The 27,060-nt window shown below is 42.9% G+C and overlaps 6 protein-coding genes across 17 annotated transcripts; 1 reads left to right on the top strand and 5 right to left on the bottom strand.

The window, feature by feature from the left end:
- Nucleotides 1-431: 431 nt before the first annotated feature.
- LOC108017891 (histone H3.3 type 1-like) lies at nucleotides 432-1,088 on the bottom strand. The gene is made up of 2 exons (XM_065863677.2): nucleotides 1,011-1,088; nucleotides 432-940 (listed from the first exon to the last, which is right to left on the bottom strand). Exon 2 carries the CDS (start codon nucleotides 933-935, stop codon nucleotides 525-527), a length of 411 nt encoding a protein of 136 aa, XP_065719749.2. The 5' UTR covers nucleotides 936-940; nucleotides 1,011-1,088; the 3' UTR covers nucleotides 432-524.
- Nucleotides 1,089-2,118: 1,030 nt separating this feature from the next.
- Inos (Inositol-3-phosphate synthase) lies at nucleotides 2,119-7,448 on the bottom strand. The gene is made up of 5 exons (XM_017085717.4): nucleotides 7,176-7,448; nucleotides 3,945-4,643; nucleotides 3,034-3,276; nucleotides 2,505-2,972; nucleotides 2,119-2,443 (listed from the first exon to the last, which is right to left on the bottom strand). The coding sequence occupies exons 1-5, from the start codon at nucleotides 7,302-7,304 to the stop codon at nucleotides 2,285-2,287; spliced, it is 1,698 nt and encodes a 565-aa protein (XP_016941206.3). The 5' UTR covers nucleotides 7,305-7,448; the 3' UTR covers nucleotides 2,119-2,284.
- Nucleotides 7,449-8,862: 1,414 nt separating this feature from the next.
- LOC108018238 (WD repeat-containing protein CG11141) lies at nucleotides 8,863-11,748 on the bottom strand. The gene is made up of 4 exons (XM_017085764.4): nucleotides 11,416-11,748; nucleotides 11,042-11,326; nucleotides 9,900-10,981; nucleotides 8,863-9,817 (listed from the first exon to the last, which is right to left on the bottom strand). The coding sequence occupies exons 1-4, from the start codon at nucleotides 11,632-11,634 to the stop codon at nucleotides 9,280-9,282; spliced, it is 2,124 nt and encodes a 707-aa protein (XP_016941253.3). The 5' UTR covers nucleotides 11,635-11,748; the 3' UTR covers nucleotides 8,863-9,279.
- A 593-nt stretch (nucleotides 11,749-12,341) lies between these two features.
- LOC108018208 (uncharacterized) lies at nucleotides 12,342-13,843 on the top strand. Its single transcript, XM_017085725.4, has one exon. The coding sequence runs from the start codon at nucleotides 12,431-12,433 to the stop codon at nucleotides 13,751-13,753; it is 1,323 nt and encodes a 440-aa protein (XP_016941214.3). The 5' UTR covers nucleotides 12,342-12,430; the 3' UTR covers nucleotides 13,754-13,843.
- On the bottom strand, nucleotides 13,833-15,887 carry p47 (NSFL1 cofactor p47). The gene is made up of 5 exons (XM_017085726.4): nucleotides 15,689-15,887; nucleotides 15,368-15,597; nucleotides 14,876-15,307; nucleotides 14,182-14,526; nucleotides 13,833-14,119 (listed from the first exon to the last, which is right to left on the bottom strand). The coding sequence occupies exons 1-5, from the start codon at nucleotides 15,788-15,790 to the stop codon at nucleotides 13,987-13,989; spliced, it is 1,242 nt and encodes a 413-aa protein (XP_016941215.2). The 5' UTR covers nucleotides 15,791-15,887; the 3' UTR covers nucleotides 13,833-13,986.
- Nucleotides 15,888-16,215: 328 nt separating this feature from the next.
- Aldh-III (Aldehyde dehydrogenase type III) lies at nucleotides 16,216-25,524 on the bottom strand. Of its 12 annotated transcripts, XM_070995007.1 has the most exons (14): nucleotides 25,368-25,524; nucleotides 25,270-25,308; nucleotides 23,423-23,532; nucleotides 23,033-23,091; nucleotides 20,202-20,382; nucleotides 19,919-20,140; nucleotides 19,344-19,507; nucleotides 19,045-19,275; nucleotides 18,789-18,986; nucleotides 17,846-17,961; nucleotides 17,073-17,208; nucleotides 16,847-17,006; nucleotides 16,585-16,687; nucleotides 16,216-16,388 (listed from the first exon to the last, which is right to left on the bottom strand). In XM_070995007.1, the coding sequence occupies exons 1-13, from the start codon at nucleotides 25,420-25,422 to the stop codon at nucleotides 16,667-16,669; spliced, it is 1,692 nt and encodes a 563-aa protein (XP_070851108.1). In that variant the 5' UTR covers nucleotides 25,423-25,524; the 3' UTR covers nucleotides 16,216-16,388; nucleotides 16,585-16,666. The 12 variants fall into 12 exon arrangements, with proteins under 12 accessions (XP_070851108.1, XP_070851114.1, XP_070851113.1 ...); XM_070995013.1 differs by lacking the exons at nucleotides 25,270-25,308; nucleotides 25,368-25,524 and adding an exon at nucleotides 24,417-24,434; XM_070995012.1 differs by lacking the exons at nucleotides 25,270-25,308; nucleotides 25,368-25,524 and adding an exon at nucleotides 23,684-23,848.
- Nucleotides 25,525-27,060: the final 1,536 nt, after the last annotated feature.

Genomic DNA, 27,060 nt, shown 5'->3' with positions numbered 1-27,060 from the left:
ATTTTAAAGATGTTTCAGATCTATGAAATATATTGTAATATACTTTTTGGCGTAACTTATTTTTCTGCGTCAGTTCTAAAGATCTTTGATTCAAAAATAGTCCAGTATTAAGCTAATAAAATTATGATTTCCAAAAAAAAGCAAACAATGGAACTTCAGTTTCATAACTACATTTTGTAGCTGTTTTTTGTATTGTCTGAAAGTTTTGTTGGCGGGTGTTGCAGTTGGACAGACGTCAAAAAACCGTTGATGTACCGATAAGAAACACCTAATTATATAAATAGTAATATTAAGAATTAAAAATATTTTATGCATTACAGTAATATCTGTTGTTTTGTGTATTTTGTTGTCTTTCGGATCGGCATTCTAACAACCCGATTGACCAACAAAAGGATGTAAATATGAATAATAGGATCAGTGTCGCTGGTGCTCTTCCTCAGGCTCCTTCTCCGTAGATCAGAATGGTCTGTTTTGGGATGGACGACAGGGATTGATCCTTTTGCTGTTCCTCGGGATGATTCATCTTAACCACGCTCGCCTCGGATGCGGCGCGCCAACTGGATGTCCCTGGGCATGATGGTTACACGCTTGGCGTGGATGGCGCACAAGTTAGTGTCTTCGAACAGACCCACTATATAGGCCTCGGCTGCTTCTTGAAGGGCTCCAATCGCCGCCGATTGAAAGCGCAAATCGCTCTTGAAGTCCTGGGCGATTTCACGAACCAGTCGCTGGAAGGGGAGCTTGCGGATGAGCAGCTCGGTCGACTTCTGGTAACGACGGATCTCACGTAGGGCCACGGTCCCAGGACGATAGCGATGGGGCTTCTTCACCCCACCAGTGGTTGGCACCGATTTGCGGGCAGCCTTGGTGGCCAGCTGCTTACGGGGAGCCTTTCCTCCGGTCGACTTTCGGGCGGTCTGCTTAGTACGGGCCATATTATCTGTTTTAACGTTAAAGACGACAAAAAAATATATTTTCACAAGCTCAACTTTTTTTACACGAGAACGAACCAATTCGGACGGGAAACACTTTCACAATAAATAACACCCTGACTATTTAGGACAAAGTGTTATATGTCAAAAATTGAGAAATCTCAAGGTTCACTCAGTTCCAAATTGAAATGAAAATCAGTACTACAGTTTCTGACAATCAATTGAATCTAGACAAAGTTTCTTATATCAAACGTTTAAACACCACTTAAATGTTTTCAGGACCTTAAAATACAGTTTGGATACGCTCGAACATCATCTAAAATTTTCAGGTCCCTAAAACAATGTTTTGGCACAACCTAAAATTTTAATTTTAAAAACTTTCCCAAAATCTAATTTTTGTATAACTTTGTATAACCAAATGAGGTGTAAATCGACGCGTATTTTCTGTGAGAATGCACTTAGGCTAATAAACATGTATCCCCCTTATCCCACATTTGCAATGCTCTTTTTCCCAAACCAATTACAATTTGTATGCAAACCTTTTAGTTTTTGCGATAGCTTTCGGTCGGGAAATCACGGTAGATTTTCAGTTCTTTATGTATATATAGTAATCGCCTTTGAACACTTTCCTGGTGCGCTTCGTCACTAAGTCAACTGCCGTCCACAGTGAGGGTTTAGTATATTGACTTTTACAGTGCTTCTAAAACTTTTAAAATGCTGTACCGATAAAGTGACTGTACTTATAAAACAGATTATGAGTTAGCTTGCAGTATTTTTTTAAGAACTAAGTACAAATTAATGATAAAATGAAACGTGTCTAGTCTAATACATTTTAGAAATCATGATGGAGCCATACCCCTTGAGACCTAAGATGTTTGACAGCAATGACATATATTGTAATATACTTTTGGGGCCGTCCATAAATCACGTGGACAAATTTTAAGCACTTTTTGACCACCCCCCTCCCCCCCTCGTGGACAATCGTGGATTTTTAACTAACCATCCCCCCCCTGTCACTCAGAACTTACTTGATTTAAACTAGATTTCTTCTCGAACCTGAAAATTGGAAGGCAATGGTCAGGGTTCTTTGATCAGTCACGGGTTTTTGACCTAGGATTCCTTTACCTTGTAACCAATTTGTTTACATCCTATATATTGCCAGATATATTCAATAAGAAACAAATACTTTGTTTGTGGGACACAGACAACAGTCCGTAAAGCCTTTTTATATTTTAACGGTTCAGTTAGTAATGGTAGCTTAAGCCTATTTTGTAATTTTTATCCAGTTAAAACCATATATATCCAAATTATATACTTCCAATGGGAAATCAACTTCCTGCAAGGATCACGCATCAGTGGCCATTGCCGTTGGCGGCCAGCTTGGCGGATCCATTGGTGTGTCCATTGGAATGGAGCTTCTTGCCATTGACGGCTGATTCCAAGGCACAGGGTTGGCCCAAGGTCTTGGCCCGCTTCACAGGTGGCTCATTCGTGATGGTGGCGAAGTCGAACTGTGGATATAGAGGGGGTTTAGGATCTTTGATGACTGGAATTCAAACGGATTCGGCTTACCCGCTGCTCCAGGGTCATGTGTGAGATGGGCGGCAGACCGATGCAGCCGCGCAGGATGTTCTCGATGGCGGCGCGCTGGCGGAAGAGCGAGTTGACCACCTGGGAGCCCTGAGGCACTAGAGGCGCCTTGCACAGGTAGCTTAGCAGGGAGAGGACCGGCTTGAAGGGCACCCACGGGGCGGATTCGTTCTCAGCACTGCGCAGCTGGATGCGGGTGCTCAGCTCGCCAAGGATTACCAGGTCTAGAATCAGGGGCGTGGCCAGTAGCGAGTCCTCGCACGTATTGTGGATCACCAGGGTATTGTGGCCGCCCATCATGATCTCCGATGTGTACTCGTCCATGGCTCGCTTACTATCGCCCACGTAGGGCACGTACTTGATCACCACCACATGGTCGGGGTGCTCATCGGGTCCGTAGAGCAGCCTGTTGGAGGCCACCATGTCGTCCACCACGTTGCTCTTGGAGATCTGTCGGCGAAAGGGTACTTTTAAGTCTAACAGGACTTACGGAAATTCACTGATCACTTACCTCCTTGGAGCGGAACTGCTGGGGAGCGGACAGGTTCTTTCCATCGTTGTTGCCCAAGTGGTTGTAGCTGGCAATGGACACCGGCTTGATGCCAGCTCCCACCAGGAAATCGACCAGCACGCTCTTGATCTTCGTCTGACCGGACTTGAAGTCGTCGCCGGCAATGAAGACCTTCTTCTCCTCGGCCAGCTGAATGAGTCCGGGCACAAAGGTGTTCTGCGGAGAGCCATTGATGTATGTACACTGCGGGATAAAATAAACATAGGATGGAAATTAACCACATAGTCTTCAAAGGCAGTTTAACTAAATATCTGTAGAGTGTCCTTCAAAGCTCTATGGTCCGTTTTTTTGAGTGCCAGTTAAGGTACGGTTGGCTTTCACTAAATTAAGCCGAGCCTCAGCAGCTATGGCTGTCATCCCTCCCTGTAGCATAATTTTTATAAGTAAGCGTAAAGTGTACAAATAAAATAAATAAATATAGTCGAGAAATAATTTACAGCCAGCCCAAGAGCCAGATAGACATAACTCTCAACGGTCGAGAAAACACATTTTTCTAACAAGCACTTTAACTATCCTAAAAATTTTAACCGGCACTCGAGATAACCTACAAGCAAACTTAATTCATGGGTGTTAGTTTGAATTATAAATGATTATACTTAAATCCCATGAAGGCTGATTTCTCAGTTTTGTAACTTTTGACATTGAGTTTAATTGCTGTCTCGGATAAACATTTTTGTAAAACCAGAGTCTGTATAGATCTAACATCACTTGGGGAAATCTAATTTGTCCTTCCGGACAATTTAACTCCTTATTAACTTTCTCCGACAGATAACCAACAAGGACCTTAACATGTCATTGAGAAATCGGTCCTAAATATAACATCAGTAAACATTCAGAGGATGAGCACTTACCCCCTCGGCGATGCTGGCCATTGCGAAGATCGTCGAAGGTGACACCTCCGAGTGGTTGGCCTTCAGGGAGGCTAGGAGCTCCTGGCTGGTGGTGTTCAGTCCGGCCTGGACTTCGGAGAAGCGCTCCGTGTTGGCGGTCCACAGAACGATGACCGAATCGACGCCGCTGGTCTCGCGGAAGTCACGGATGTCCTTCCGGATCTGCTCGTACTGCTCCAGACGAGATCCACGAATTAAGTTGTCGGCCCTATCCGACTGATTGGCCGCAATGAAATCCGGATCATAGATAGACGCACGTGGTCGCATCTTGGCGAGCTTGTCGTAGATCTGATCCTGCAGAGCCACGTCTAGGACCTCGGCCCTGCGCATAGCATCACCCAAATGGAGACCGCTAATGTCCCAGCCGTCCACGATAATGTTGTCGGGTTCCACCATGGGCAGCAGCTCCTTCATGGGCACGTAGACGTCGCCGCCGACCTCATCGGATCCGATGAACACGGTGGAGGCCTGGGTGATGGAGCCGAACCAGTTGGCCTCCTGGATGCCCGTCCGCTTGCGCCACTTCAGCTGGCGGCGATTGGCCTCCAGGGCGGCGGTCAGGGTGGAGCCGTTGTTGCCACCCCATCCCACCAGCATCACGCCCAACTTGGGCACTTGGCGACCCGTCCGTATCTTCAGCGCCGTCGTTTGGGGGTGCACCTGCAAAGATCGGGGAGAGATTAGGTCCGATAAGCCTTGAAAATGGCACAAGCACAACCCGTTTGGTCTTATTATAGGTCCGGCCACCTTATCGCCATATTAAATCGTGCCACCCCGGTCAGGTAGCCAAAAGCATAAATTATGATCGCCTGATTTCTGCGAAGCGAACCTGATATCAATACCTTTCAATGGATTTTGGCAATGGGGGTATTTGTGTTAGGACTCTCTTGACAACAAGTGGCTTTGATCAGATTGATTATAAAACAATAATGACATACTGTGGGTATGGTCAAAAAGAGTTTTTTCCCGCACTGTATCAGTGTTATCAGGGGTATAATTAACTACACTCGAATCTTTGTATTCGTATTATTCCGTATTATTTTTAATATGATACAACAACTTACTTTGACCCCCACATTTTTCGTCCTTAAAACAAAGTGAAGCAAAGTTTGTTAGTAAAATGGATACAAATCTTTCCAATAGTTTAGGACGCTCTCAGCTTGTGCGATTGAAACTCGAAGAACATCTTATATATAATGGACTCAGTAAGCACAAATTATATTCTTACATTTTTTTTTAAATAGAACCCAAGTTCTGTTCAATTTTATTCCTTAGCCTATTTTTCATTTAATCGATTTGTAAAAGTATAAAACTAATATAGGAATTATAAAAATTGACAAGTATCGTAAGGTCTTATAACTTATTTTTGGGTGTTGTTTACTCAAGCAGTTCTTGTCCGATTTCTGCCGAGTCAACGCACGTTGATTTGAACCACAAACAAAAACTGATGAATAAGTAATGATAACGATGATGATGATTGCATTCTAAATTTGGGATCGTGTTGGTCCAAGGTCCACTATTGGGTTCTCCAAAAAGCCGGCCGGCGAAATTATCATTGGCCGAGGAAAGGAAAGGAGGCTCGCTCTTCGGCCGGCTAAGAGAGTCCACTTCTCTTTGGGCTTCTCTCTCTTCTTGTGGACATCGCCTGACAGTGACCTTGAGGCGCAGCAAGTGTCTGTGGGTGGGAACGGGAGTTGGGTGGGGTGGGTGTGGGTGGCGGCAGCCAGGGGATGTAAACAGAGCACGTACCGCGACCACAATCACTTGCAAATGGGCTATCGGGTTTCGATTCGGGTCTACTTGCCATCCCTATTTGTTTAGGTGCCATTTGATAGTCGCAAAAGGCGCCTGCGCACAGAGTCACGCCACCCGCTGTCCGAAATAATGGAATAATGACGAAATATCAGCCGTATTTATTGTCAGCTGTTTTCCCGAACAATCAATAAACTGTAACTGTAACGCTTCGTGTAAGTGAGTAAGACCCCGCCCCCGCTTATCGGTATATTTATCTGCTGCGAATCGGGAAGGGGACCCTTGGAACTCGAGTAGTTCGGCACTATTCGGTTCTTGGCCAGATAATGGAAAGTTTCACTGTCCCTACACCCAGTAAAATTAGCTCTTAAGCTCTGCGCCCTCCGTAAATAATGGTATTGGACATAAATATTACGAAATATGATATAATCCTAAGTCAGACTCGAAATAATATTTGGCAAACAGGCATTGTACACTGTCAAAAAACCCAACGTTTAAACTGATTGGTATTTTTCTCAATATTTTCCAAAAGTATTAATTATGTTTTATAAATAAAAATGGAAATACTTGATTAGAAAATTATTTGCCTAAGAAAAGAATTGTACACATAAATAAACTTTAAATGCACTGATTATATTATATACAATTAGGGTATTCAATTGCGTTGCAGAAGTGTAAACTTTGTAAGTTTGCCAGACGAGAATTGTGAACGCCCTCTATTTTAAAATATCGTTGCAGGAAATTGACGTACAAAATAACGCAAGCTTTTAAATTTTTGTGAAAAGAAGGCTATGATAATTTCTGTCATTAAAACCCAACTTTTCAGTATATTTTTAGTATTTTAGATAAAATTCCTACCCATTATTAACCCCCTATTTCTACACAAGTACAACAGATTTGTATACATAGGCTGGGGTGTTGTAGGCCTTGAAAACTATTTTGTATGGAAATTGTTGTTGGAACTGCTTACACTTTTACACTTTTCAAACGATTGCAACGCAATTGAATACCCTAAATAATTTTAAAAGACTTCGTTCTTAGAAACGATAAGAAAAACATTTTCTGGCGTACAGATTTGGATATCCATAGTTAACAAGAGTATTTTAACTTAGGACTGTACCATTTATTTACTTTTACCAATATTTTGTTGAATAAGACGGGTGTGTGAATTACAATTTCAAATTTTAAGCAATATTTGGCTATTTGTAGGTATTATTTTGCATTATTTATTATTTTCTGCACCCAGGTCAGGCATATTATTCTCTGAGTGCTGGCAAATGCGCATTTGAGCGGGAGAGCACATCCCGCCTGTTGGAAAAGTTCAATGTGAAGGTCAGCGCGTCAGCCGGAAAATGGGCTTTTCGCACCAAGTTCGATATCTCAGAACTGGGTTGGATTGATGATGATCTCAGGGAGTTACCACCCGGTAATCTGACTTACCTGCAGTTTCCCATCGGCGGTACGCTTCACATGCGAAGTCTGGTAATCGTAGTCGGTTGTGATGAATTCATCATCCACCTGCACTTTGGGGGAGATGACTTCCAGCGTTGAGTTGTTGGTGGGCTTCATACTCGATGTTTTTGCTAACACTCTCTTTTTTTGTCAATTAGCGCGTTTTAATGGGTTTTGCTTGGCACTTGGTTCTCGGGACTGGGTTCTGGAGACTGCGTTCTGGTCGAGGCAAAAGTTCGCGGCGAATGACTCGGTTGAGTGGAAACCGGGCCGCTTTTATAGACTCCCGGCTGGCGAAAGCGCACTCTCTTCTTTCGCCCCATATCGTACATTTAACTCTCCGTAACGCTCTGCGGCGCACTTAAGGGAACCAGACGATATCGGAAATTTTCCGGCATGCGTGGGATTTCTCAATCAGTACCGCTGAGTCCTTCTGTCTATCTCTTTTTCACGCCGTAGATCGCTGTCACCTATTTCCATAATTCATTGAGTGGGCAATTGAGTTTGAATTCAATAATTCTAGGCAAGGGTTAGGCCACGGAAAATTTCCGCTTGCTCTTATTTTGCCAAATCTTAAATGACTTCTAATGTTTAGTTTAAAGAGAGCCCTTGTAAGTCACCATTAAATTGTAAATTACATTGAAAATATTTGCTACATTTTTTCAGTGTTTAACTTTAAGCTTAAAATAAATGAATTTTTTAACAATGAGATATGACTGGAATTCAAACAGATTATGATTTTAGTTCTTGTCATCAGGTCTGAAATGGGTATCCTTTTAGTTTTACCGAATTTCTCGATCAACTTAATTCGTAATCTCGATATGATTATACCAAACTCGCTTATAATTTCATAAAATAACTATATAAGTCCATTTCATAAAAGGGATCACAATCGAAGGAATTTTTAAATTAAAATCAATAATTATCATAATAATAAAAAATGATTACTTCTGATTTTTATTATAAAACTCCAGAATAATGATCATATTAATGTTTTCCATTTTTTGTTTGAATGTCAAGTCTGAGTACTTGATATTTTTAAATAATTTTTTTTATGTGGGAGTGTCTAATCCAAATATGAACACCTTATTACTAATGTGCTTTTATAATATTGATGTTTTATGTTGTAAACCGGCAATTCATCTGAACCTTTGGCTATCTCTTATCGAAACATAGTAGAATTTTTGCCAATTCTTGGGTATCACATATGTAGTTGTCTCTTTCCGCGCTCTCAGAGTGTTCCAGAGTGACACCCACTTGGTTTGTTTCAGAGGACAGGCAATACGGCTTCCTCGAATCTTCTGGAAGCCAGATGCAGGCGAAACTTCTTAGAACTTTCCATTATTGTAGTCAATTGAGTGCGAAGTGAGCTCGAATTACTATTTGTTGATCAATCAATGCAGTGGGCTGGTCCGTTTGCGTTTCGAGTTGAACAGGGTTGCATAATTGCTGGAGATCAAGAAGCTTCTACACCCAAAGTTTTCCGCTGTAGCCTTACGGCAGTCACAGCAATCAGCAGACCCGGCACATGCTGCAGTGGGCGTCTCGTTTCCCTCACATGCAACACTATCGCCAGCTCGAGTCTGACACGTAGTTCCAGAAAAAACAACGACCAAAAACTCGGTATCAGCCCATATCCATTTCCTGCTGGGGGGGACACCCTTGGAACGAAACGTTTGCACTTGTATAAAATAAATGTATTTTGTGTATGTAAAGCGACCTTGAACTTAAGTAGCAAATACTTAAAGCATTGGAATATCTCAAAGAACTTAGTATACAATGATGTTAAATAAATGGTACAATTTCACTGTGATGCTAGGGTGCTATCTACGCTAGAATTTTTGGATTTTTAAGGGAATGGTTTGGGTGCTTTTGAACATCAAAATTCATATTCGTTTGGGGTCAGGGAATACCTTGCGTACGTCTAACATTATGTACAATTATGTAAATTTCACTAAAAATAGTATGTAAATCACGGTGATCACAATCTGATAAGCACAACACTTTTTCGAACAAAACAAAGACAAACAAAAAAGAAAGTGCACGAAATCAAAGGGAAAGCGAATGAGTATGCACTTATTCTAATACTGAACTAGTTGTCCAAGAACTCCCACTCGCTGGAGTTGTTTGAGTCACTGGTGGCCGGTGTTTCCTTGCGCAGAGGATCGCCAGCTCGCCGAAAGTCGGGGAGGAAGCTGGTGTACTCCTCCTCCTCCTCCCTGTCCACTTTTAGCGACAGTTTTTGCTTCGGCTGGCTCATGACAAACTTAAGCGGAGCCATTTTGGGCTTCGAGGGAGCTACGGCCCTAATCCCATCCACGGGTTGACCTGCGTTATATTCATCTTCTGTGTTAAGTGGATTTTGCAGAGACGTCGTTTGGACACTGGCCTCTTCCAGGTGCGTAGGATAGCACCTGATAAGCGATTCGCTCAGTTGGGGAGCATGCACCTGGGCAGCACGAAGCTCCTCCTCGGATAATGGGGACAGGTGCACCTCGGGTATGTCCAACTCGGCAGCCAGTGTTTTGGCTTTTTCCGCTACGGTCTTCTGCAAAGTGGTGGGACTGAGGGCATCGGGCAGATGCGCCAGGAAGGCTGCCTTCATGTCCAACGGCGAAGCCAAGCCATTGCTATTAGAAAGAAGGCAATAATTTGGATTATAAGAAAGATAACTACAGATGTATTAACAAAGCCCTAATCATGGATGCTTACTTTTCCAACTGACAGTAGCTGGCTTCCATTAGGGTCGCAGCATTGGTAAGCGGTAACCGTAGTTCATGAGTCTCGTGGCCAATCTCAACAATCCCCGAGCCACTGGCTTCAGGCGATTTCCCAACGGCTGTCTTTCGGCTGCAGTGGACGATGGACTGCTCAAAGTCCATTTGGCCGATGCGACGAAAGATTTCCAAGCGGCGGTTCTGCTGAACCAAAGGTGACTCCACCGCCATTTCAACGGGCACATTGAGATCCAGTTCCTCCACCGGCGACTGCTCGAAACACTCCTCCGCATTCTGCAGAACGGGATCCGCAAGGGGCTCCACCGGCGACTCCAGCTGTGAATAGTGCGAGGATCCCAAAACGGGAACTGGAGGCGGCATCAGCGGATTGAATATGACCTTGACCGTCTTATTGGGTGGCTCGGGCAGAGGAGCCAGACGCAGCAAGGTACGATCGCCCTCAAGTACGAAGATCTCTTTGCCATAGACGCAGAAGTCAAGGATCTTTCGGAATCCACGCGCCACGGCTTCTACTTTGAGTTTATCCAAGTTAAGTATATACAGGGTGGCATCGTCGTGGGTTACCAACAAAGAGTCGTGGCCATCGTACAGATACAGCTGCCGAAAGTTGCTACTGGCCACGTAGCCATCCTCCGTTCCAGGTTGCCTAGTAGAAGTTGAAGCTGCAGCCGCTTGCTGACTGCTGGACGGCTCACTGCGTGGTTTGGGGTTTAGAATGGGTATCTCCCATGTGGGGCTGCGCATCACAGCGTCTTTGAAGAGCACGGTCTTGGACACATTGCCCGCGGCATCGGCCACCCAGAAGCGCAGTCCAGGACGCCCGCAGACGAGCTGTGCCTGATTTTCGGTCTGTTTCTTGAGAAAGACTGCGCCGCAATCGATGAGCTGCTTGCGATCCTTCTTGCCCACCTGGGTGATGCTCCACTCCGAGGTGTGTACGTCGAGCTGGCATACGATGCAGCGGTAAAGCGTGGCCACTAGGAGGTGGCTCTGCTTCACGCTAAGTTGCACTATCTCGTAGGCCTCGCTGAGGATCTCCACGGATTTGCTGAGGTGCTATTTTCAAGGGTTACAATTAGCGAAAGCTTGTGGTAAATAGAAATGATTTGTGCCTACCGCCTGATAGTCGAACTCCGTAAGCACCACCACGCCCTGGCGATCGCCTGAGTAGAGCTTCATCCCGTTCTTGGACCACTCGCAGCAGCTGACCACGCACTTGTGCAGATCCCTGATGGTGTAGCGTTCGATGGGCCGGCTCCGTGTGCAGGGGGCCACCAGGTCCAAGTCTCTAGGTAGCTCCTTCTGAATCTGAAAGATGCTCACCTGCCCGTTGGCGCACCCAGCCGCCACCATGTACTCCACGGAGTTTACAACCCGCACGCAAGTTATCCGAGTAGCCGCCTATAAAAATGGGAAGGGGAAGTTGACTTAATGGGGGAACCACACGCATGTCCAAGGGTGCTGAAATGAGTCATCGATTGGGGACATACCTCCGCCTTGAGCTTCTGCATCTCGCCCGTGTGGCGGTTGTACCAGAACACGATGCCCGCGTCACTGCCCATGGCCAGGAACTCCTCGGTGGCGTCCACACAGGTCAGGTTGAGATTGGCCGGAAAGAAACCGCGCTGCAGCCGTGCCGGAATTTGCTCGATTATCTCCGTCAGTGGCGCCCACTCCCGGATGGAGCACAACTCCTTGCTGCTGGCCATGTCCTTGCTGGGGTAAATTGCGCCTCAGGTCAGGACGGGGATTTCGGGATTCCACAATACTATCCTTTTCTCGGTGTCGTCTCTCTCTCTTTTCTCCGGCTCAGCAAAACAATCAACAAAACCCCATTCACTGACATCTGGCAACGCCCGCTGGGTTGAGCAAAGTGGACAGCCCTGTTGGGCGGGTAATTTCAAAAACTTTATATTTTACAATGAAGTTTGATTATGTTGTTGCATTAAAATAAGCTTCGGCAACTTAGTGGCTATTTTAAAATTAGAATTGAAATTTTGAAAATGGGCTTAATAACTTATACCAGTTTCCAAACCTTTAAGAAACGAGCTCGTATAAGTAAATATATTCTGGAGTACCAGTTGAAGTTTTAAATGAAATACAATTGGTATAATTTTTTGTCAACGCACTCGAAGCCCATAAATTCGTAAATACTGTGGCGCCTTCAACAAGTTTACTCCTGCCGGCAGACGAAGTTCCAGAAACTGCAAAGGTCGCTGAAACTAACGATTAAATCTAGTTTCATTCAACGACTATTAAAATTCTTTAACAAAATAGTTTTTAAACCAAAATCACATCGGCGCTATGATTAGGAATAGTTATAGATGCAGTTCTTAAATTAAATATTATGGGATTCAAAATCAAAACGATTCGATAGAGCGCCAAACGTTACAAACATATTTTCAGTACTCGGCAACTCTGAAAATCAGCTGTTGCTGGCGGGTTCAAATTAGGGAGTGTATTTTTAATTCTTTTTAGCCTGCATCGGAATTTAAACAAACCAGGATGCGGAAATACCAGCAGCTGGTGCTGCTCTTAATCTCCTGCCTCAGCGTGGGCATTCTCCTGATGTACAAGACCGAGAACAACCGCCTTAAATACGTTCTCAAGTACGTGAACTTCTTTGGGCGCAACGATGCCGCCGTTCTCCGACGCCTGGAAAACGGAACCAAGGAGGATGGACCCCAGGCCGTCCTGTGGCGCCCGCTGCCCGTGTGGCAGATGATCGGCGACTCCTTCCATGCCTACTCCGCCTATTGGATGCGCAACGAGTTGGTGGCCGGCGGCGAAGCCCACGTCCTGGTCGTCGGCAAGAAGGGAGCTGTGGTGGACTTCCGATGCACCCTAAACCTTCAGGGCGGGCGCAGTGTGCAGGGAAAGTTTCGCTTCCAGCGGGACTCCATTGAGAGCCTGGTAGACGACAAGTCCTCCAACTTCACCACCTATCACTTCTTCTGCCAAGTGAGTCGCGATTTCGGTCAGCCCGGCAGTGTCTCCTTCACAGACATCACCACCACCACCAAGAGTCCGGTGAAGCTGCGCCTGCGGAACTTGAAGCCAGCGGGCAAGAAGAGCGACGGCAAACAGGTGGCAGCAGTTGCTTCTCGACTGCCGGCCACCATCTGCGTGGATCTCGTGGGCTTTAACATGACCTCCAAGTTCGCTCGCAGCGAGAACGCCCTGCTGCAGTTCTTCCTGTTCCACCAGGCCATAGGCATCGAGAATTTTCTGGTGTACAACTACGACGAGCTGCCCGAGGAAGTGATTCACCTGCTGGACCGGACCAACATTAATCTTTACGGTCTTCCATTTAACTTTCCTTTTCGGCAAACCAACGGCACACAGTCACGGATCCATCAAATGTTGCTCACGGACTGCCTGCTGCGGAATGTGAACCACGCCAGCTTCACTTTATTACTCCGTCCAAACGAACTTTTCTTCCCCAACTCTCGATTCTCTGTGGACCAGGCCAAGGGATCGCTTCAGCAGCAGCTAAGACACTTCTCTTCGGAAACCTCTCGCTTTGAACTGGCCACCATGTCCGTGTGCTACGACGAACGAAAAAAGCTGCTGCCCGACAACGTTCAGTACGATCCGGAGCGAAGATCCGCGTACAAATCGTTGCTGAACCGCCTGGAGCAGCCACCTGCGCAACTCTTGGCCAGCACGGGCGAGGTGGAACTGTCATTGTCCACCGGGTTCGTGCATCGCTACGTGGACTGCGATCACGTGGGCAGCGACGGCCTGCACGACTGGCGCAACGCAGTGCGTGAAGACTTTATGCAGCACATCAACGTTCTGCGTAACGAGGTGGACCTACTCATCTAAGAACACATATTATAGCCTTTAGTTTGAGATTTAAATGTAGCTCTGAGAGATTACTTGACTGCCATAAAGTGAATACAAATTAGCACACAACTTTGGTATATTGTATATATCATAGACAATTATAGACATCGGATTCGGCCATATAGGTTTCCCCGACTTCACCAAATCCAGTTTTATTTCATAGGTAGTTGCTCCGTTTTCGCTGGGAGTCTTTACGCGTATTTAACTTAGAGTTACTTGAGGCGCTGCATGAGAGCAGCATTCTTGAGGCCAGCCTTCTCGATGGTGGAACTATCATCGCTCAGTTCGCGAGTGGGAAACGAGGACACCAGGATAAAGTTACTGGTTGAGTACTGAGGGCGTGCCCTGAAAATGAAACAAGATTAAAGTTAATCAGCTCGCAAGAGGCCCAAGGTCGGTGCATTTACGTTTGAATGAAGCGACGAATGTCGGAGACGGTGTGCGTCAGATTAAACTGCGCAGCTAGACGCGAGCCATCCGCCAGACGTATCTGCAGCGTGGTGGACGGTGCTTCGGAATTCAAGTTGATGGCATCGCGGGCACTGGCCTCCTGGTTGGCTGTCTCGACGGGCGACAGTGCTACTGGAACTGTTGGAGCTTCGGTGACCACATTGGCCACGGGACTGCCCAGCTTCTGGCCGGATCCCTTGAATGTCTGCGGAGCTGCCTGGCGCTTGAAGTCCTCGTGTCGGTGGTCTTCTACGTCCACATTGACCATGCGGCCCATTTCCAGCAGCTCTTGCGGGATTTCTCTGAAATGGTTTAATTAAATAAGGATTTTAGTACCAAGTAAAAGAAATAGAAAGTATTTAATAATATTTACAATACGTAACTTATAAATATAAAGTTCAGAAATGTGAAATAAAAATGGATAGATAGGATAAATAGTTAGTTCGGTGCATAGTTATACCAGTGTATTGATTTTCTGTTAGACCTTCACCCCTGTTCTGAAAACATGAAACAAAATACTCGGGGAAAGGGTCCTCTGAACGTGGAGATGTCAAGTTAATTAACATCATGCATCGTTTTAAGGGATGCACATGCACACGTTGCTAATATACATCGTAAAAATAACTGCACGCGGGGATGAGTACCACTTACCCGCGCATGACTGTCTCTAGGAACTCCTTGTTCTGCGGATCGTCATAGTGACGCAGCTCGCCGCCATCGATGGAGAAGCCCTGGCTCCAGAGCTTCAGCACCACCACCGGCTTGTTTTCACCGCCCTGTGCAGGTTTATTGGTGCCGACAGCCGTGTGATCATTATCTGTCATGCCCAGCCGCATGCCCTGGCCCCAGACAGCACCACTGGGTCCTCCACTGCCACCGCCGCCGCTGCTGGTGGAGGGGCCCACCTCCGCGATGTTCTGCTCCTGCGCAGAACGCATCATGTCGGTGAGCTGTTCGCGGAAATTCTTGCGCTTCGGCGGGCCCAGGACCTGTTGACCGGAGCGGTCCGAGCCGCCGGCATAGAAGGCCTGCTGGTCGTCGTCGCTCGATGGTTCCTTGGACATGTCGCTAAGGGTGGCGAATCTGGGTTGGGAAGGTAGTTCGGATTATTCTCGGTGTTACCAAGGTTACTACGCAACTCACTTTGGCTTGGCCTTTGACGCAGCGGGTGCAATGTCCACCGAAGCTGCGGATGAGGAAGCGGCGGTGGCAGCGTCTGCGCTTTTGGTTGCCCCAGCGACGGCGGGAGCTGCTGCACTTGCTCCCGCTCCACTACTCGAAGTCGGCTTTGGTTTCGGGTTGTCCGCGTGGCCCACCGATGGCACCGGAACCGGCAAATCCGCCTGGGTGCTCCAGTAGTTGCCCAGAGCGTGCTGAAAACGGAAATTTGGCATTTTTTTTGGGTGCATTAGTACTGGCTGCATTTGCTGCATCATTGTTGTCGCCGGCTCTGCGAAAGCTCACCTCTATGTCCCAGTCGCAGCTGGACAGGTAGAACCTGGCCACATTCTCGTCGGTTCCGGTGATTTCTATGAATTGTGCAATCAAATCGCCGCGCGCGGCCATTTTAACCGAGTATTTTAATATATTTTCCGCAGCAAATGATTGACAAAAAATCGTACACCAGTGTGACCACACAAAAAGCGCTACAGTGTCCAGTGTGTGCTCATCTATCCAAAGTAGTGGTGGAGAATCATCGATGTTTGAAATGACTATCGATGTTTTTATTTTTGAACTTAAGGTATTCCCACAACTGTTGAATATGTTGTTAATTTTCAGACGTTTCAGCAATTCAACAACTTAGAGGTAACATTAGAAAACACTTATTGCCGCTCCCTCAATAGCCGACAATTGTTGTTATTTTTCAACAATCCGAATGTTTTACAGGTAAAATGTCTACTACACTTGCAGGTGGTGTTGGTAAACGACCGTTTCCAACCAGACCTGGTCACACTGCTCCCCAGAATTCAAATTTAAAAAACAGTAAGTAGTTTTATATTGTTTATTGATCGTACATTACATTACAGCATTCACATTTGTATTAAATAGTAACTAAATAACAATAACTACATGTATAACGAAGTATCCAAAGCTTTACATCACCCACCGATATGCGTATAAAAAATAAAAAAGTTTTGGGGTTTTAATCAGTTGTTGAGCTTTTCTGAAAATATAAAATTTGAAATGGTTGTAACGCAAATTGTTAATTTTGGAGCAATTCCCAAAATGTTTTCTACGCTTAAATAAGTGTAAATATTTTCCACAAGATACCCAGTTTTTGTTAGTTTTGTGATTGTCTGAATATGCAATGAAGTTAGTTAAGTGCATGCCCAAAAAACGAAGTTCTGAAACGCTTATACATTTATTGCAAACAATTCCAAAAGTAAATGGTAAAGATCCGCTGGCGCAGGCTTCACATAACTCCGGGCTCCATCAGTGCACCTATTTCGACAGCAATTTGCCCTGTAATAGTGTACAAGCGGCGGGTAATATGTATTATGTGGATTGTGATCGTGTCGAATATCGTATATTGAGTGTTTTGCCCAGTGACGTGTGAATGCATGGAAGATAATTGTACATTTTAATGGGAACAATTGAGCGAGTGGAGCCGGCTTGCTATACCTTCCTTACCTGTAGGTAGTAGTTGGCCAGGAACGTCAGTCCGACGCCCAGTCCGATGGCCAACACGTGGCTCAGGTGCAGGTTGGGCAGCGGACGGCGCTTGCGCAGCAGGAAGGACAGGAGCGATCCCTTGCGATCCGAGTAGGGCGGATACCGTGCTCTGCGGGGGAGTCATTTCAAAATAAATCAATAGTTATCCCTCTCAATTGGATATCTAAAAACTTACGATGCCAACTTCTCGCCAAGGGCCGACAAATCCTTGCCCAGGCAAGACTTTTTGTGTGTGAAGGTTTCAAAGCCATATTTTCCATGATAGCTTCCCATTCCACTCATGCCAACGCCTCCGAAAGGCAATACATCAACTGTGAAACATAGAAATATTAATTTACGAACTTGCCTATCACCAAGATTTGTTTAGTTATTAGCAAACTAAATGCTTAGAAAGTTTTCTAATTACAAATTATTTAAAAATAGCACAAAATAAATTTGCAAATAACATATACATATATCATTAGCAACACTTAAATCTAATTACTTATAGTATACTTCAACCGCACCCTGGTCTTATTTTCTAAAGCTATCACCAAAAAGATTTTAGCACTCTTAATATCAATTTACTATTTGCAGTTCTTAGCCAAGCGTTTTAGTGTTAATCATTATTTTTGCCAAGCCAATAATACATTTGGTATATATTAATTCCACCGTCCGAAACCAAAAAACACAGAGCTTTAATTTAAATTCAAATCAATGTGCATAATATTTGAATACTTGAGGGTTTTTGTTTTACTTTTTGAGCTGTTTTTATCCGTATACGCGTTGTGGTCAAGTGTCTAGAATATCCCAGAATTTGCATTTTAAGTATGGATGGCTGGAGTGCAGTAAACCGGCTACTTAAAATTCGTGTAACATGAAAGATCAGTGCATTACACAGAAATCATTAAGGTGTCTGACTAAAACTACAGAGATCTCTTAACTATATACATTATCATAGCGAAATACCTCCACAGTGCATTATAGTTTCGTTGCTGCAGAATCCGCCGCTAGTGGTGTTGCTCCTGAACTCTTTGACTAGCTTGTTCGAGTTGGAGAACACGTATATAACAAGTGGCTTTTCTCTAATTACGGGGATATTGGGGAAGATAAATAGATTAAGTACAATACAGTTGCAGTTCCTCGAGCATCGTTAAGGGCTTGGAAAGAACAAGAGTTACACATAAAAGACAAACAAAAGAGCATTTGCAGATCTGGGAAGAAAATTTTGAACTTTCGAGGGACATATATGTAAATCCCTTTTTCTACCAAAGATCGAATCAATATACACAAACAGATCTGCAAATATCAATGATATATATACAAATGTATGATCAATGACTAGTGTAGAAGGTGTAGCTACTCAATCTGGAGATTATTCTGATTATAATCATCAACTACAAGGGAGCTGTACAGGAATAATTAGAACCACCGTCACCAAACAAGGCTTTATAAATTACAGATACGCAGAGCACTTAGCAAGCTATCGTAAACAGGTTCAGTTGGGGAGATTTTAAGAGATCTGGGGAAACCAAAACCGTAGAGGAGGAGCAAGCAACGGACTACCCGCCGATAATCCGCATTCATTATCATTATTCATAATTCATTATCCACATCCATTAGCATCTCGATTGGATAGATTTTTACTGGTTGACTGGGTGACTCTCTTACCGGCGTAGTGCATTATCGTGTCGTTCACGCACAGTCCGCCCGACTGGGTGCCGTTTATGAACAGATTCTGAACGTCTGTTTCCGATGTGAAAATATACAGGACAAGTGGACTCTCTCTATGAGAAAAACATTGCGAATCGGACATTTGTTTTATGTATTTGGTTTTTGTGAGGTGATTAAATGGCAAACGGGCAAAGACAAGGGACAGCAGGACCTTCGATTGTCCCACGGACTGGCATACCTGTTATTGATGAACTTAATGGCTTCGTAGGCACTCTCCACATTGAAGATGGGCAAGATGGGGCCGAAGATCTCCTCCTCCATGATGGGATCGGTTTCCTTCACGTCCACCAAGATGGTGGGCTCAATGAAACGCTCGCTGGCATCGTAGTTACCGCCAACGGCTACACGACCTGACTTCATCAGACCAAGAAGGCGTCTGAAGTACAATAAACGGTTAGCATTGTTTCCTATCCTAACTAATTAAGATAACCCACTGGAAGTTGTTGGCATTGATCACGCGACTCAGATCCGGACTGCTCTGGATATTGTCGCCATACCACTCCTTCAGCACGTCCTTGGCCTCCGCGATGAACTTCTCCTGCACCTCCTTGGAACAGAGAATGTAGTCGGGAGCGATGCAGGTCTGTCCGCAGTTGATCAGCTTGCCCCACAGGATGCGCTTGACCGCTGTGCGTAGCTCAACCGATTTGTCAATGTAGCAGGGACTGAAAGTAGAGCAACCAGTTAAATAATGGCTTGCTGAACCTATAAATGGGGATCAGGGCGAGCTCACCTCTTGCCACCCAGCTCCAAGGTGGTGGGGGTCAAGTGCTTGTTGGCCGCAGCGTGGATGATCTTGCCCACGCGTGTGGAGCCCGTGTAGAAAATGTAGTCGAAGCGCTGGTTGAGCAGCTCTGCGGTTTCGCTGGGGCCACCGCAGACAACTGGATAACAATCCTGGAGAGAAAAAAATCATTTAGTATTTCGAAACTTTAGCTTTTTAAGAAGATATATGTATAAACAACATTTCGGAACAAAACATTTAAGGATCTTTTTAAATATACCTGAATTCATTAAGTAAGTATAGTCAAATCGTTCTTAGAAACTTTTACATTTAAATCAACAATTATTTTATCATGCATTTTATCTATTGAATATGTTATATCTATTTCCTTCTTTCAAATTAATTTATATCGCAATTTTTAAGATAATTTGGTCATGACATTTTAAAAAACTCACAAAACATTCGAATTCTATAGAGTTCTATACAAACAGGTTAATGTGAAACCTCAATTTATGTCGAAATGATTCGGTGCTCTAAAGCTTAGCTTTGCTTGTATCATCAGATGATTTAGCAGCAAGACTCACATTATCCAAATATTTTGGAATGACATCGGCAATGAACTTGGCGCAGTTGGCGGCAATCTCGCTGGGCTTGATCACCACACAGTTTCCGGCGGCGATGGCGGAAGCCACGGGCACCAGAAGCAGCTGCAGTGGATAGTTCCAGGCGCCGATCACCAGGACCACGCCGAAGGGATCATTGTAGATCTGGACATCGTCCATCAGGTTCACAAAGGGCTTGGGGGGCTACAAAATAATAAGTTAGGATTAGAAGAGAACTTCGAGTTTAGTATAGTTGGTAATATACCTTTTCCGACTGCACCCACTCGTCGAGGTGGAACAGAATGTGCTTGATGTCGTTCTTCATGAACTCGGTCTCCACGATGAGGCTCTCCTGCTTGGGGCGCCGCAGATCCGCCTCCAAGGCGCTGATAATCTCGTTCTCGTGCTCCTCATAGCAACGCAGCAGATTCTCCAGCTGCTTGCGTCTGAAAGGCAGAAGCGAAAGCGGAATCCAAAAATAATTAATGGACAAATGATATGATGATGATGGGACAGTTCCGCGGTAGGAGCGCGAAACAAAGACCAAAACAAAATCAATACTAATCACAATGCACGAGAGGCGCTTGGGGAAGGTCAATGCTAGCTATACGGCCGGTTATGAGATATTCCACGATTCTACGATTCTGACTTGGGTGACTCAACCCAACTCAACGCAACTCGGGGGGATATGGGATTAGAAGTGTGGAAACCGGCTTGGCGACCCGAGGCGGTGCTCTACTTTGACCTGGCACACGGCCGGAGATGATTACAATCTATTAGTGCCCCCTGGAGGAGGTGGCGAGATCGAGTCAAGGTGATCCGCAGCAGAAGGTGAACAGCCCCTTGGAGGTGCACTTGCAATTCAATTGAATTATTTTATTTGCTCATGACAAACATAAAATCCATAAACGGACAGACGATCGCCGATCGCTGTGAATATAAATAAAGCAATTAGCCCCAGGGTGTCCAATATAGTGTCTGGTTTTGAAGCTACGGGAGAACTTGCCTATGGCCTAAGCTCATAAAAATAATTAAACAACATTTTAAGCACGCAATTACTCAAACTAGTCACTCTATAGTTTTACCAACTGAATTATTGTTATGAGTACTTAAGAAACGTTCAGCTAAGGAAAACCCATCGAATATTATATTCTTTATTGCCTAAACGTCTGTATTAACTGGCACATGTCAGTATTAGTTGTATTATTATTATGCAATTAAAATATTTCTCCATTTTGTGATTAAAATGTGTGTTAAGTTTTTGTTAATTCAGAAAAGTGCCTACTAACAGAATCGCTATAAAAAATTAATCTGTTTATGATTACAATGCCTTGAATATTTATTTTTATGGAGAAAAGCTATTAGTCTTACAGGCATAGTTATATTTATTTTACTTAGGTAGGGTCATTAATTAATCATTACTCTGTATGTACTATCCGATGATCAATAACAAAACAATTAAAATTCAAATGTGTTAATAGAGTATACAAAACTCTTAAAAAGTATCTTTAAAATACATTCCAGGCAAATACCTTTGGAATTTAACTAACAATAAAAATCAGATTCAATTCATAATCAAGCTTCATTACATTAACATTAGCTTCAAAACCTAAAAACTACTTTTTTAGCCGAGTATTATTTTATGTGGTTTGGCCCATGGAAGTCCAACTGTATCCAGCAAATGTATTTAAATATAATCAAAGAGCCGCGCTTTCGAGTAGAAGTCGCTAGAGGCGAAAAACAGTCATAGAACGTGTTCATTTGTCCGGATCTATTTGAAAGATCATGGAATTAAACGGCCAGCAGCCTTGGGCTGAGATTCTTCCGCACTTCCGTTTCACACTTCGCACTCAAAACTATCGGCGGGTATATCGCCTGTTTTTGTCTATTTCGGTTTCGGTTTCGTCTATTAACATATCCATAAACGAGTATGAGTGTGCATGTTTGCGTTCGTGCCCATTGTCTGATGACTGCTATCCGTTGGGACGTGGAAATGGCAATTATTCCGGTTACATGTTTCGAATTCAGTCCGCCGCTGTCTAATTGCATTCAAAGTACAAGCACTTGGCGGAGTCAAAGTTCCCGCCGCGGGCTCATTAATGCATATCGGAGCAGTGTAGACCCAGTCCGTATAACTAGACTTTAGCATCTATGCCCACTCCAGAGTGCTCCGCTATCTGTAGTTCTTATCAACGACAGCTGGAAAGCTCGGAGGGCGGGGTTGTCTCAAAGGTCAAAGCTTTCCACTGCGTGTGAAAGTCGCTGGGATTGAGATCTCTGTATTTCGTTGCCCCAAATGAAACAACAGCCATGAAAAGTTATTATGCCCCCCAGCTGAGATTGTATTTCGGAGACTGCCCTGCCGCAATAGCATTGTAATAACCACTTGTAATAAAAGTAACCAGTAACCAGTACAGTGGTAAGAGATTTGGGGTAACCTAACTAATTGTATCCCATATCTAGTACTAAAGTAAACCAAATTAAATGCACTTGTAGGTAGAGCTCATGACTGTTTTATGATACATATATCATATGGGGCTATCTCATTTAAATCACTTTAACAAGTAATGTTTTCTAGTTTTTTAAAAACCTAAATATGACTAGTTTCAAATATTTGTATAATATCATATTTAAATTAAATGACTTATCAAAGTAAGATCTTATCTTAAATCCAAATACTTCAAAAACAAAAATGACTAGTTCCAAATGACTTGTCTAAGTATTAAATGACTTATCTTTACATAGAGAAAACCAGGAAATAATAAAAAAATTAAAATATTCATAAAAGTCTCAAATTTTATAAAAAAAAATTTAACAAAAATAAATCAAAAATTAAAAAATCAATGCTAGATTCTGTAAAAAAAAAATGGATGCAAAATGGAAAATAATACTCAGGACTTCCAGGAATGTTAACCCACTTCCACTTTCCAGATCCTTCCAAGCAATACCCACTGTAACTTGCGAATTTCATGACACAATCTCCACTCAAGCGGCAGCTTCAACCCAAAACTAATGCCTAAAACTGAGGAGCCAGTGCAAAAAACAAACTAACAAACACAGAAACCGAAAACTACCCAAAAATAAAAGCAAACTTACCGAAAGCTGACGTTCCTGGTCTTTCCACTGGAAAAGGCGAGGCGGGCGCGTTGCAACGTCTGGTCGTGGTTGTTGTTGTTGTTGTTTTTGGTTGTTTCCAGTGCATCCATGGTTGTTGTTGTTCGTTACGGTTGTTCGTAGGAGGCAGTTGGTTTTTCACATACGCAATAGCAACATGCAACACGCATACATACGGGAGGATAACGACGGAACGGCGAAAACAAAAAATTCAAAATAAAAATCAAATCAAACTTAAATAAGGCGCTTAATGTTCGTTACGTGCACGGAGTTCGTCTGTGTGCGAGCGTTTGTGCTTGTGTGAGTTAATAATCGTTACACATCTTTTTTTTTTTCTCTCGCTTGCAATAAATTTCCTAATTGGACACTCACATCGTCAAAATTGGCCATTCTGTCGGATTCGGATTGGAGTTGCTCTGGTTGTTGCTGTTGCCTCTCCGGTTGTGATGTGAAGATCCCAATTGGACTTTCGGTTTCTGGTTCTGCGATCAGGAGAAACCGGGAGAGGGATGGAGGATAGAGAGAAAGAGAGATGTAGAGAAAGGTGGATGGTGAAGAGGGGGTGTAAGCAGGCGGCACTGAGAAAGGTAAACAACACAAAACTAACACTCTTTCACTTTCGTTCGCATCTACCGTTTTCTTCTTGTTTCGTCCGTCTTCTGTTTGTTGTTAAAATTATATGTACTTTTTTGTACTGTCAACAGGCAGAAGTGAGGCGCATTGAGCTCACGCGCTTTGCCAACCGTTCACCGCGACAACAAAAACTTGTATATTTCAAGATTTTGGATCGGATCTGCATTGGGCAAAAAAAACTTACTGCCAGTGTGACCGCGCCGCGGTTCATGCTTTATTCTAAATATACCAAAAAGCGCGAAGAAATATACCAATGGGAATCTGATTGGACTTTCAAATTCTAATGGACTAATGCTTAAAAAAGCACAAACATTTTTTTAAATCCGCTTAAATATTTAAGTTTTGTTTAATTTACAACCAATTTATATACTTTTTGATAAGAACTTCAATATTTATGAGTAACTTGTGTCGCGCCAAAGTACAAACAGTGTTGGTAAATGTTTTTCTGCTAGTAACCACTTGTAAAGGCGCTAAATTTAAACTACAGATATTAAACAATTCACTTTACAATGAATTTTATTGATTTTTTGTGTATTCAACGCTTTATAAGCTTCACGCTATAAACACTTCACATCAACTAAATTGACAAAAGCAACAGGTTGCAATTTTAAATGCGCAACTTAATTTTGCTAAAAATGAGCATATCCAGTCTTTCGCCAGAAAACAGCTGGTTCACTTAAAGAACACTTGTATAACATGATATATTAAACTCTCTCAAGACACCTAAACACACCTTATTCAACGCAAATGCCGGCTGACACTGAATGGATTATTACTTCACAAGCCGAAAATATACTCGACTAGGGGCGCTGGCTTTCATTATCAGCCTGAAATGCATGTGTATTTTATTTAGAATGTACATACACTATATACGAATTGATATGAACGCTGGATTTCGGGTGGGGGAAAGTCAAGCGTGTCGGTCCGATAACGAATCATTGTGTTTTGGACTCGGTTAATACACGTTTGGGGCATTTACAGCGCTATCCTATCTTAATCTACTATTGTCTATGACGGTATTGATAGTGCGGCATAGTATTTCCCTTTATTTATAGGAACAAATTTGGAAAACTCACTTTAAACGGAGCAAAAACGATTGATTAGTGTCTTTTCTGATAATAGTGCTTGGTAACGATGAGTTCTATTGAGCAATTGGCTTCTAACGAAGATTGCGATTAGCCCATATAAAAGTTATTAAAAGTCACCATGATTCGGAGAAATAAGTATGTTATAAAAAACTCGTCGTGTTAAACCGTTGCATATAGTCCTTAAAATGTTTTTAAGATTAAATTATTACAGTAGACCATATTCATCGATAAAGTATTGTTTATACTAGAACTTCATATTGAAATATAGAAGGAATTAAATTGTACCTCAATGATACATAAGTCAAAAGTATGTTTTAAAACTCGTTTAAGCTTCTGACGCAGGCTAAAAAACGGGTTCAATTTTAACAACACGATGAATATTATTGTTGTACTACAGTCTCTGTTAATTTTAATACCTATTAAAATTTCAGTCACAATCTGGTTGCTTGCATTACTTTAAAATTTAAAGTTAAAAGCCATATTAACACTCTGACTTACCAATGTTGATAACGGTAGTCAACGCTGGATCTCCCGGGGCTTAAACGGAAAATCAATAAATTCGGTCATTTCCAAATTGAAAACGTATAATGGCTTACCATCAAGTTGAACTCCATTGGTCACCGGATGTGGTTTAACACTGTTGTCAAACATTATTGAGCGTTCACTGTGTTTCTTTGTTTAAGCAATTAAATACTTTGTTAAGGACACTTTTAATAGCCCAAAATCTGGTGTTATTCCCATGAAATGAAGGAGGTCAATGTCAACTGTAAGAGTGGACAATATTCAAGCTAGGTTATTAGCTATGCAAACTTAAACAGGTAAACAAAATCGACAAAAGGCTATTATATATAATTTTCAATATGTCAAGTTGTCCTCATGAGAAAAGCAATTAAATAACCAGGTGTTGGAACTGCTATAACATTCCATGTTGGCCCATATATAAAGATTTTTATCTTTTTATGAAATAGGGGTTGAATAGGGTTCTGTCAGATTTTTATGTCCGAAAATCAATTATGTTGAGAGCAAGGTTTTGTTGTTCTTGTTATTAGTTTAGATAGTGATGGTTTGAACTAGTTTCGGGAATATAAATGAAATATGATTTCCTTAACTTTGAACATTTTTTTTTAATTTACTAGAACTTAAACATGACATTCCTAAATTTAAAATAATCTATGTTCAATGTACATCAACCATTAGGGTGGTCCAAAAAATGAAATTTTTTTCTCACTTCTTTACATGGTTAAATTAAATGTGCAAAATATGTATTCAACAACTAACATTTTTCTGTTGAGATGTAGACTTTGCGATACGTCGTCAAATATTTTTAAAAATTACTTATACAACATATATGCCAGACAGAACTTTTTTAAAAAATTTGATCAATGACAACATTTGCGTATGAGATATAAACTTTGAAAACAGTTCGCAGACCCTAAAACGCGTTTTTTCAAAATGTTTGGTTTGGTATAACTTAAGTTCCTCAATGAGGACCGTATAGGCGGGTGAGAGTAGGTCCTTAAAAATGCCCTGCAAATATGGACCACCCTAATATGCATTCTGGGCTAAGAAGCACAAAGTTTAAAAACTAGATATAACCGAATTTCAAATTTTAAACAACTATACAATGTCATCTAGAATATCGAAAATATAAACTGAACAGTTAAAGCTAAATATCACAATAACTAATAATTTGTCTTGTTTTTGGCAAAACGTTAAAATAAATAAACATTGCAGAATAGTTCTCGAGTTTTAACTGCTCAAGCAAAACAATCTCATAATCGTATTAATTAAAAATCCCGCTTTTTTCAACTAATAGCTAATAATGTGCTTTAAGTGATCAAAAGTCCAGTTGGCATCCAAATGCACTCGCACTCCATAATCAGTTTCAAGTTCAACCGCCGCCGCACACTCCGCGTCATGCAAATATGGCAGTTGCCCAATAGTCGATGATTTAATACGAATTGATTAGCACGGCGGCTCAGGAATCACGTTTCTCTATGACAACATATTCAGCATTTATCATGTAACTGGCTTTGTTTGGCTTGCTTTTTAGTTTTGGCTCCAGTTTCACTCATTTCATTGCAGCATCTGGGCCAACTAATTGTCAACGCGCGTTGTCTAATCGCTAGTGATTAAATAACCGCTGTCCGGTACTTGAGGCAGTTGGGTTTTGAATAGTTTTGAATCTAACCAAATCTGAGCGCGATAACGGCCGAAAGCCAACTGATTTGAGCGGCGGTGCACAGCGAAATGGTGGCCAATTGGCTGTTGACCACCTCGAGTACCAGG

This window comes from Drosophila suzukii, chromosome 2R (assembly GCF_043229965.1).
Source record: "Drosophila suzukii chromosome 2R, CBGP_Dsuzu_IsoJpt1.0, whole genome shotgun sequence".
In the NCBI taxonomy this organism is placed as follows: domain Eukaryota; kingdom Metazoa; phylum Arthropoda; class Insecta; order Diptera; family Drosophilidae; genus Drosophila; species Drosophila suzukii.
This window is presented reverse-complemented; position numbering and strand designations above follow the sequence as displayed.

What these genes read in the sequence shown, in the direction of transcription:
- LOC108017891 (XM_065863677.2), bottom strand. Translation starts at nt 935, where the DNA reads ATGGCCCGTACTAAGCAGACCGCCCGAAAGTCGACCGGAGGAAAGGCT.
- Inos (XM_017085717.4), bottom strand. Translation starts at nt 7,304, where the DNA reads ATGAAGCCCACCAACAACTCAACGCTGGAAGTCATCTCCCCCAAAGTG. An exon ending in CCGCCGATGGGAAACTGCAG is followed by an intron (nt 4,644 to 7,175) that starts GTAAGTCAGATT and finishes CGATCTTTGCAG; the next exon opens with GTGCACCCCCAAACGACGGC. An exon ending in AGCAGTTCCGCTCCAAGGAG is followed by an intron (nt 2,973 to 3,033) that starts GTAAGTGATCAG and finishes TTTCGCCGACAG; the next exon opens with ATCTCCAAGAGCAACGTGGT.
- LOC108018238 (XM_017085764.4), bottom strand. Translation starts at nt 11,634, where the DNA reads ATGGCCAGCAGCAAGGAGTTGTGCTCCATCCGGGAGTGGGCGCCACTG. An exon ending in CGGAGTTCGACTATCAGGCG is followed by an intron (nt 10,982 to 11,041) that starts GTAGGCACAAAT and finishes CCTTGAAAATAG; the next exon opens with CACCTCAGCAAATCCGTGGA. An exon ending in AGCTACTGTCAGTTGGAAAA is followed by an intron (nt 9,818 to 9,899) that starts GTAAGCATCCAT and finishes TCTTTCTAATAG; the next exon opens with CAATGGCTTGGCTTCGCCGT.
- LOC108018208 (XM_017085725.4), top strand. Translation starts at nt 12,431, where the DNA reads ATGCGGAAATACCAGCAGCTGGTGCTGCTCTTAATCTCCTGCCTCAGC.
- p47 (XM_017085726.4), bottom strand. Translation starts at nt 15,790, where the DNA reads ATGGCCGCGCGCGGCGATTTGATTGCACAATTCATAGAAATCACCGGA. An exon ending in CTAGAGACAGTCATGCGCGG is followed by an intron (nt 14,527 to 14,875) that starts GTAAGTGGTACT and finishes AAACCATTTCAG; the next exon opens with AGAAATCCCGCAAGAGCTGC. An exon ending in ATTCGTCGCTTCATTCAAAC is followed by an intron (nt 14,120 to 14,181) that starts GTAAATGCACCG and finishes TTTCATTTTCAG; the next exon opens with GGCACGCCCTCAGTACTCAA.
- Aldh-III (XM_070995007.1), bottom strand. Translation starts at nt 25,422, where the DNA reads ATGTTTGACAACAGTGTTAAACCACATCCGGTGACCAATGGAGTTCAA. An exon ending in CAATGGAGTTCAACTTGATG is followed by an intron (nt 25,309 to 25,367) that starts GTAAGCCATTAT and finishes TTTCCGTTTAAG; the next exon opens with CCCCGGGAGATCCAGCGTTG. An exon ending in ACCAGGAACGTCAGCTTTCG is followed by an intron (nt 20,383 to 23,032) that starts GTAAGTTTGCTT and finishes TCTGCCTTTCAG; the next exon opens with ACGCAAGCAGCTGGAGAATC.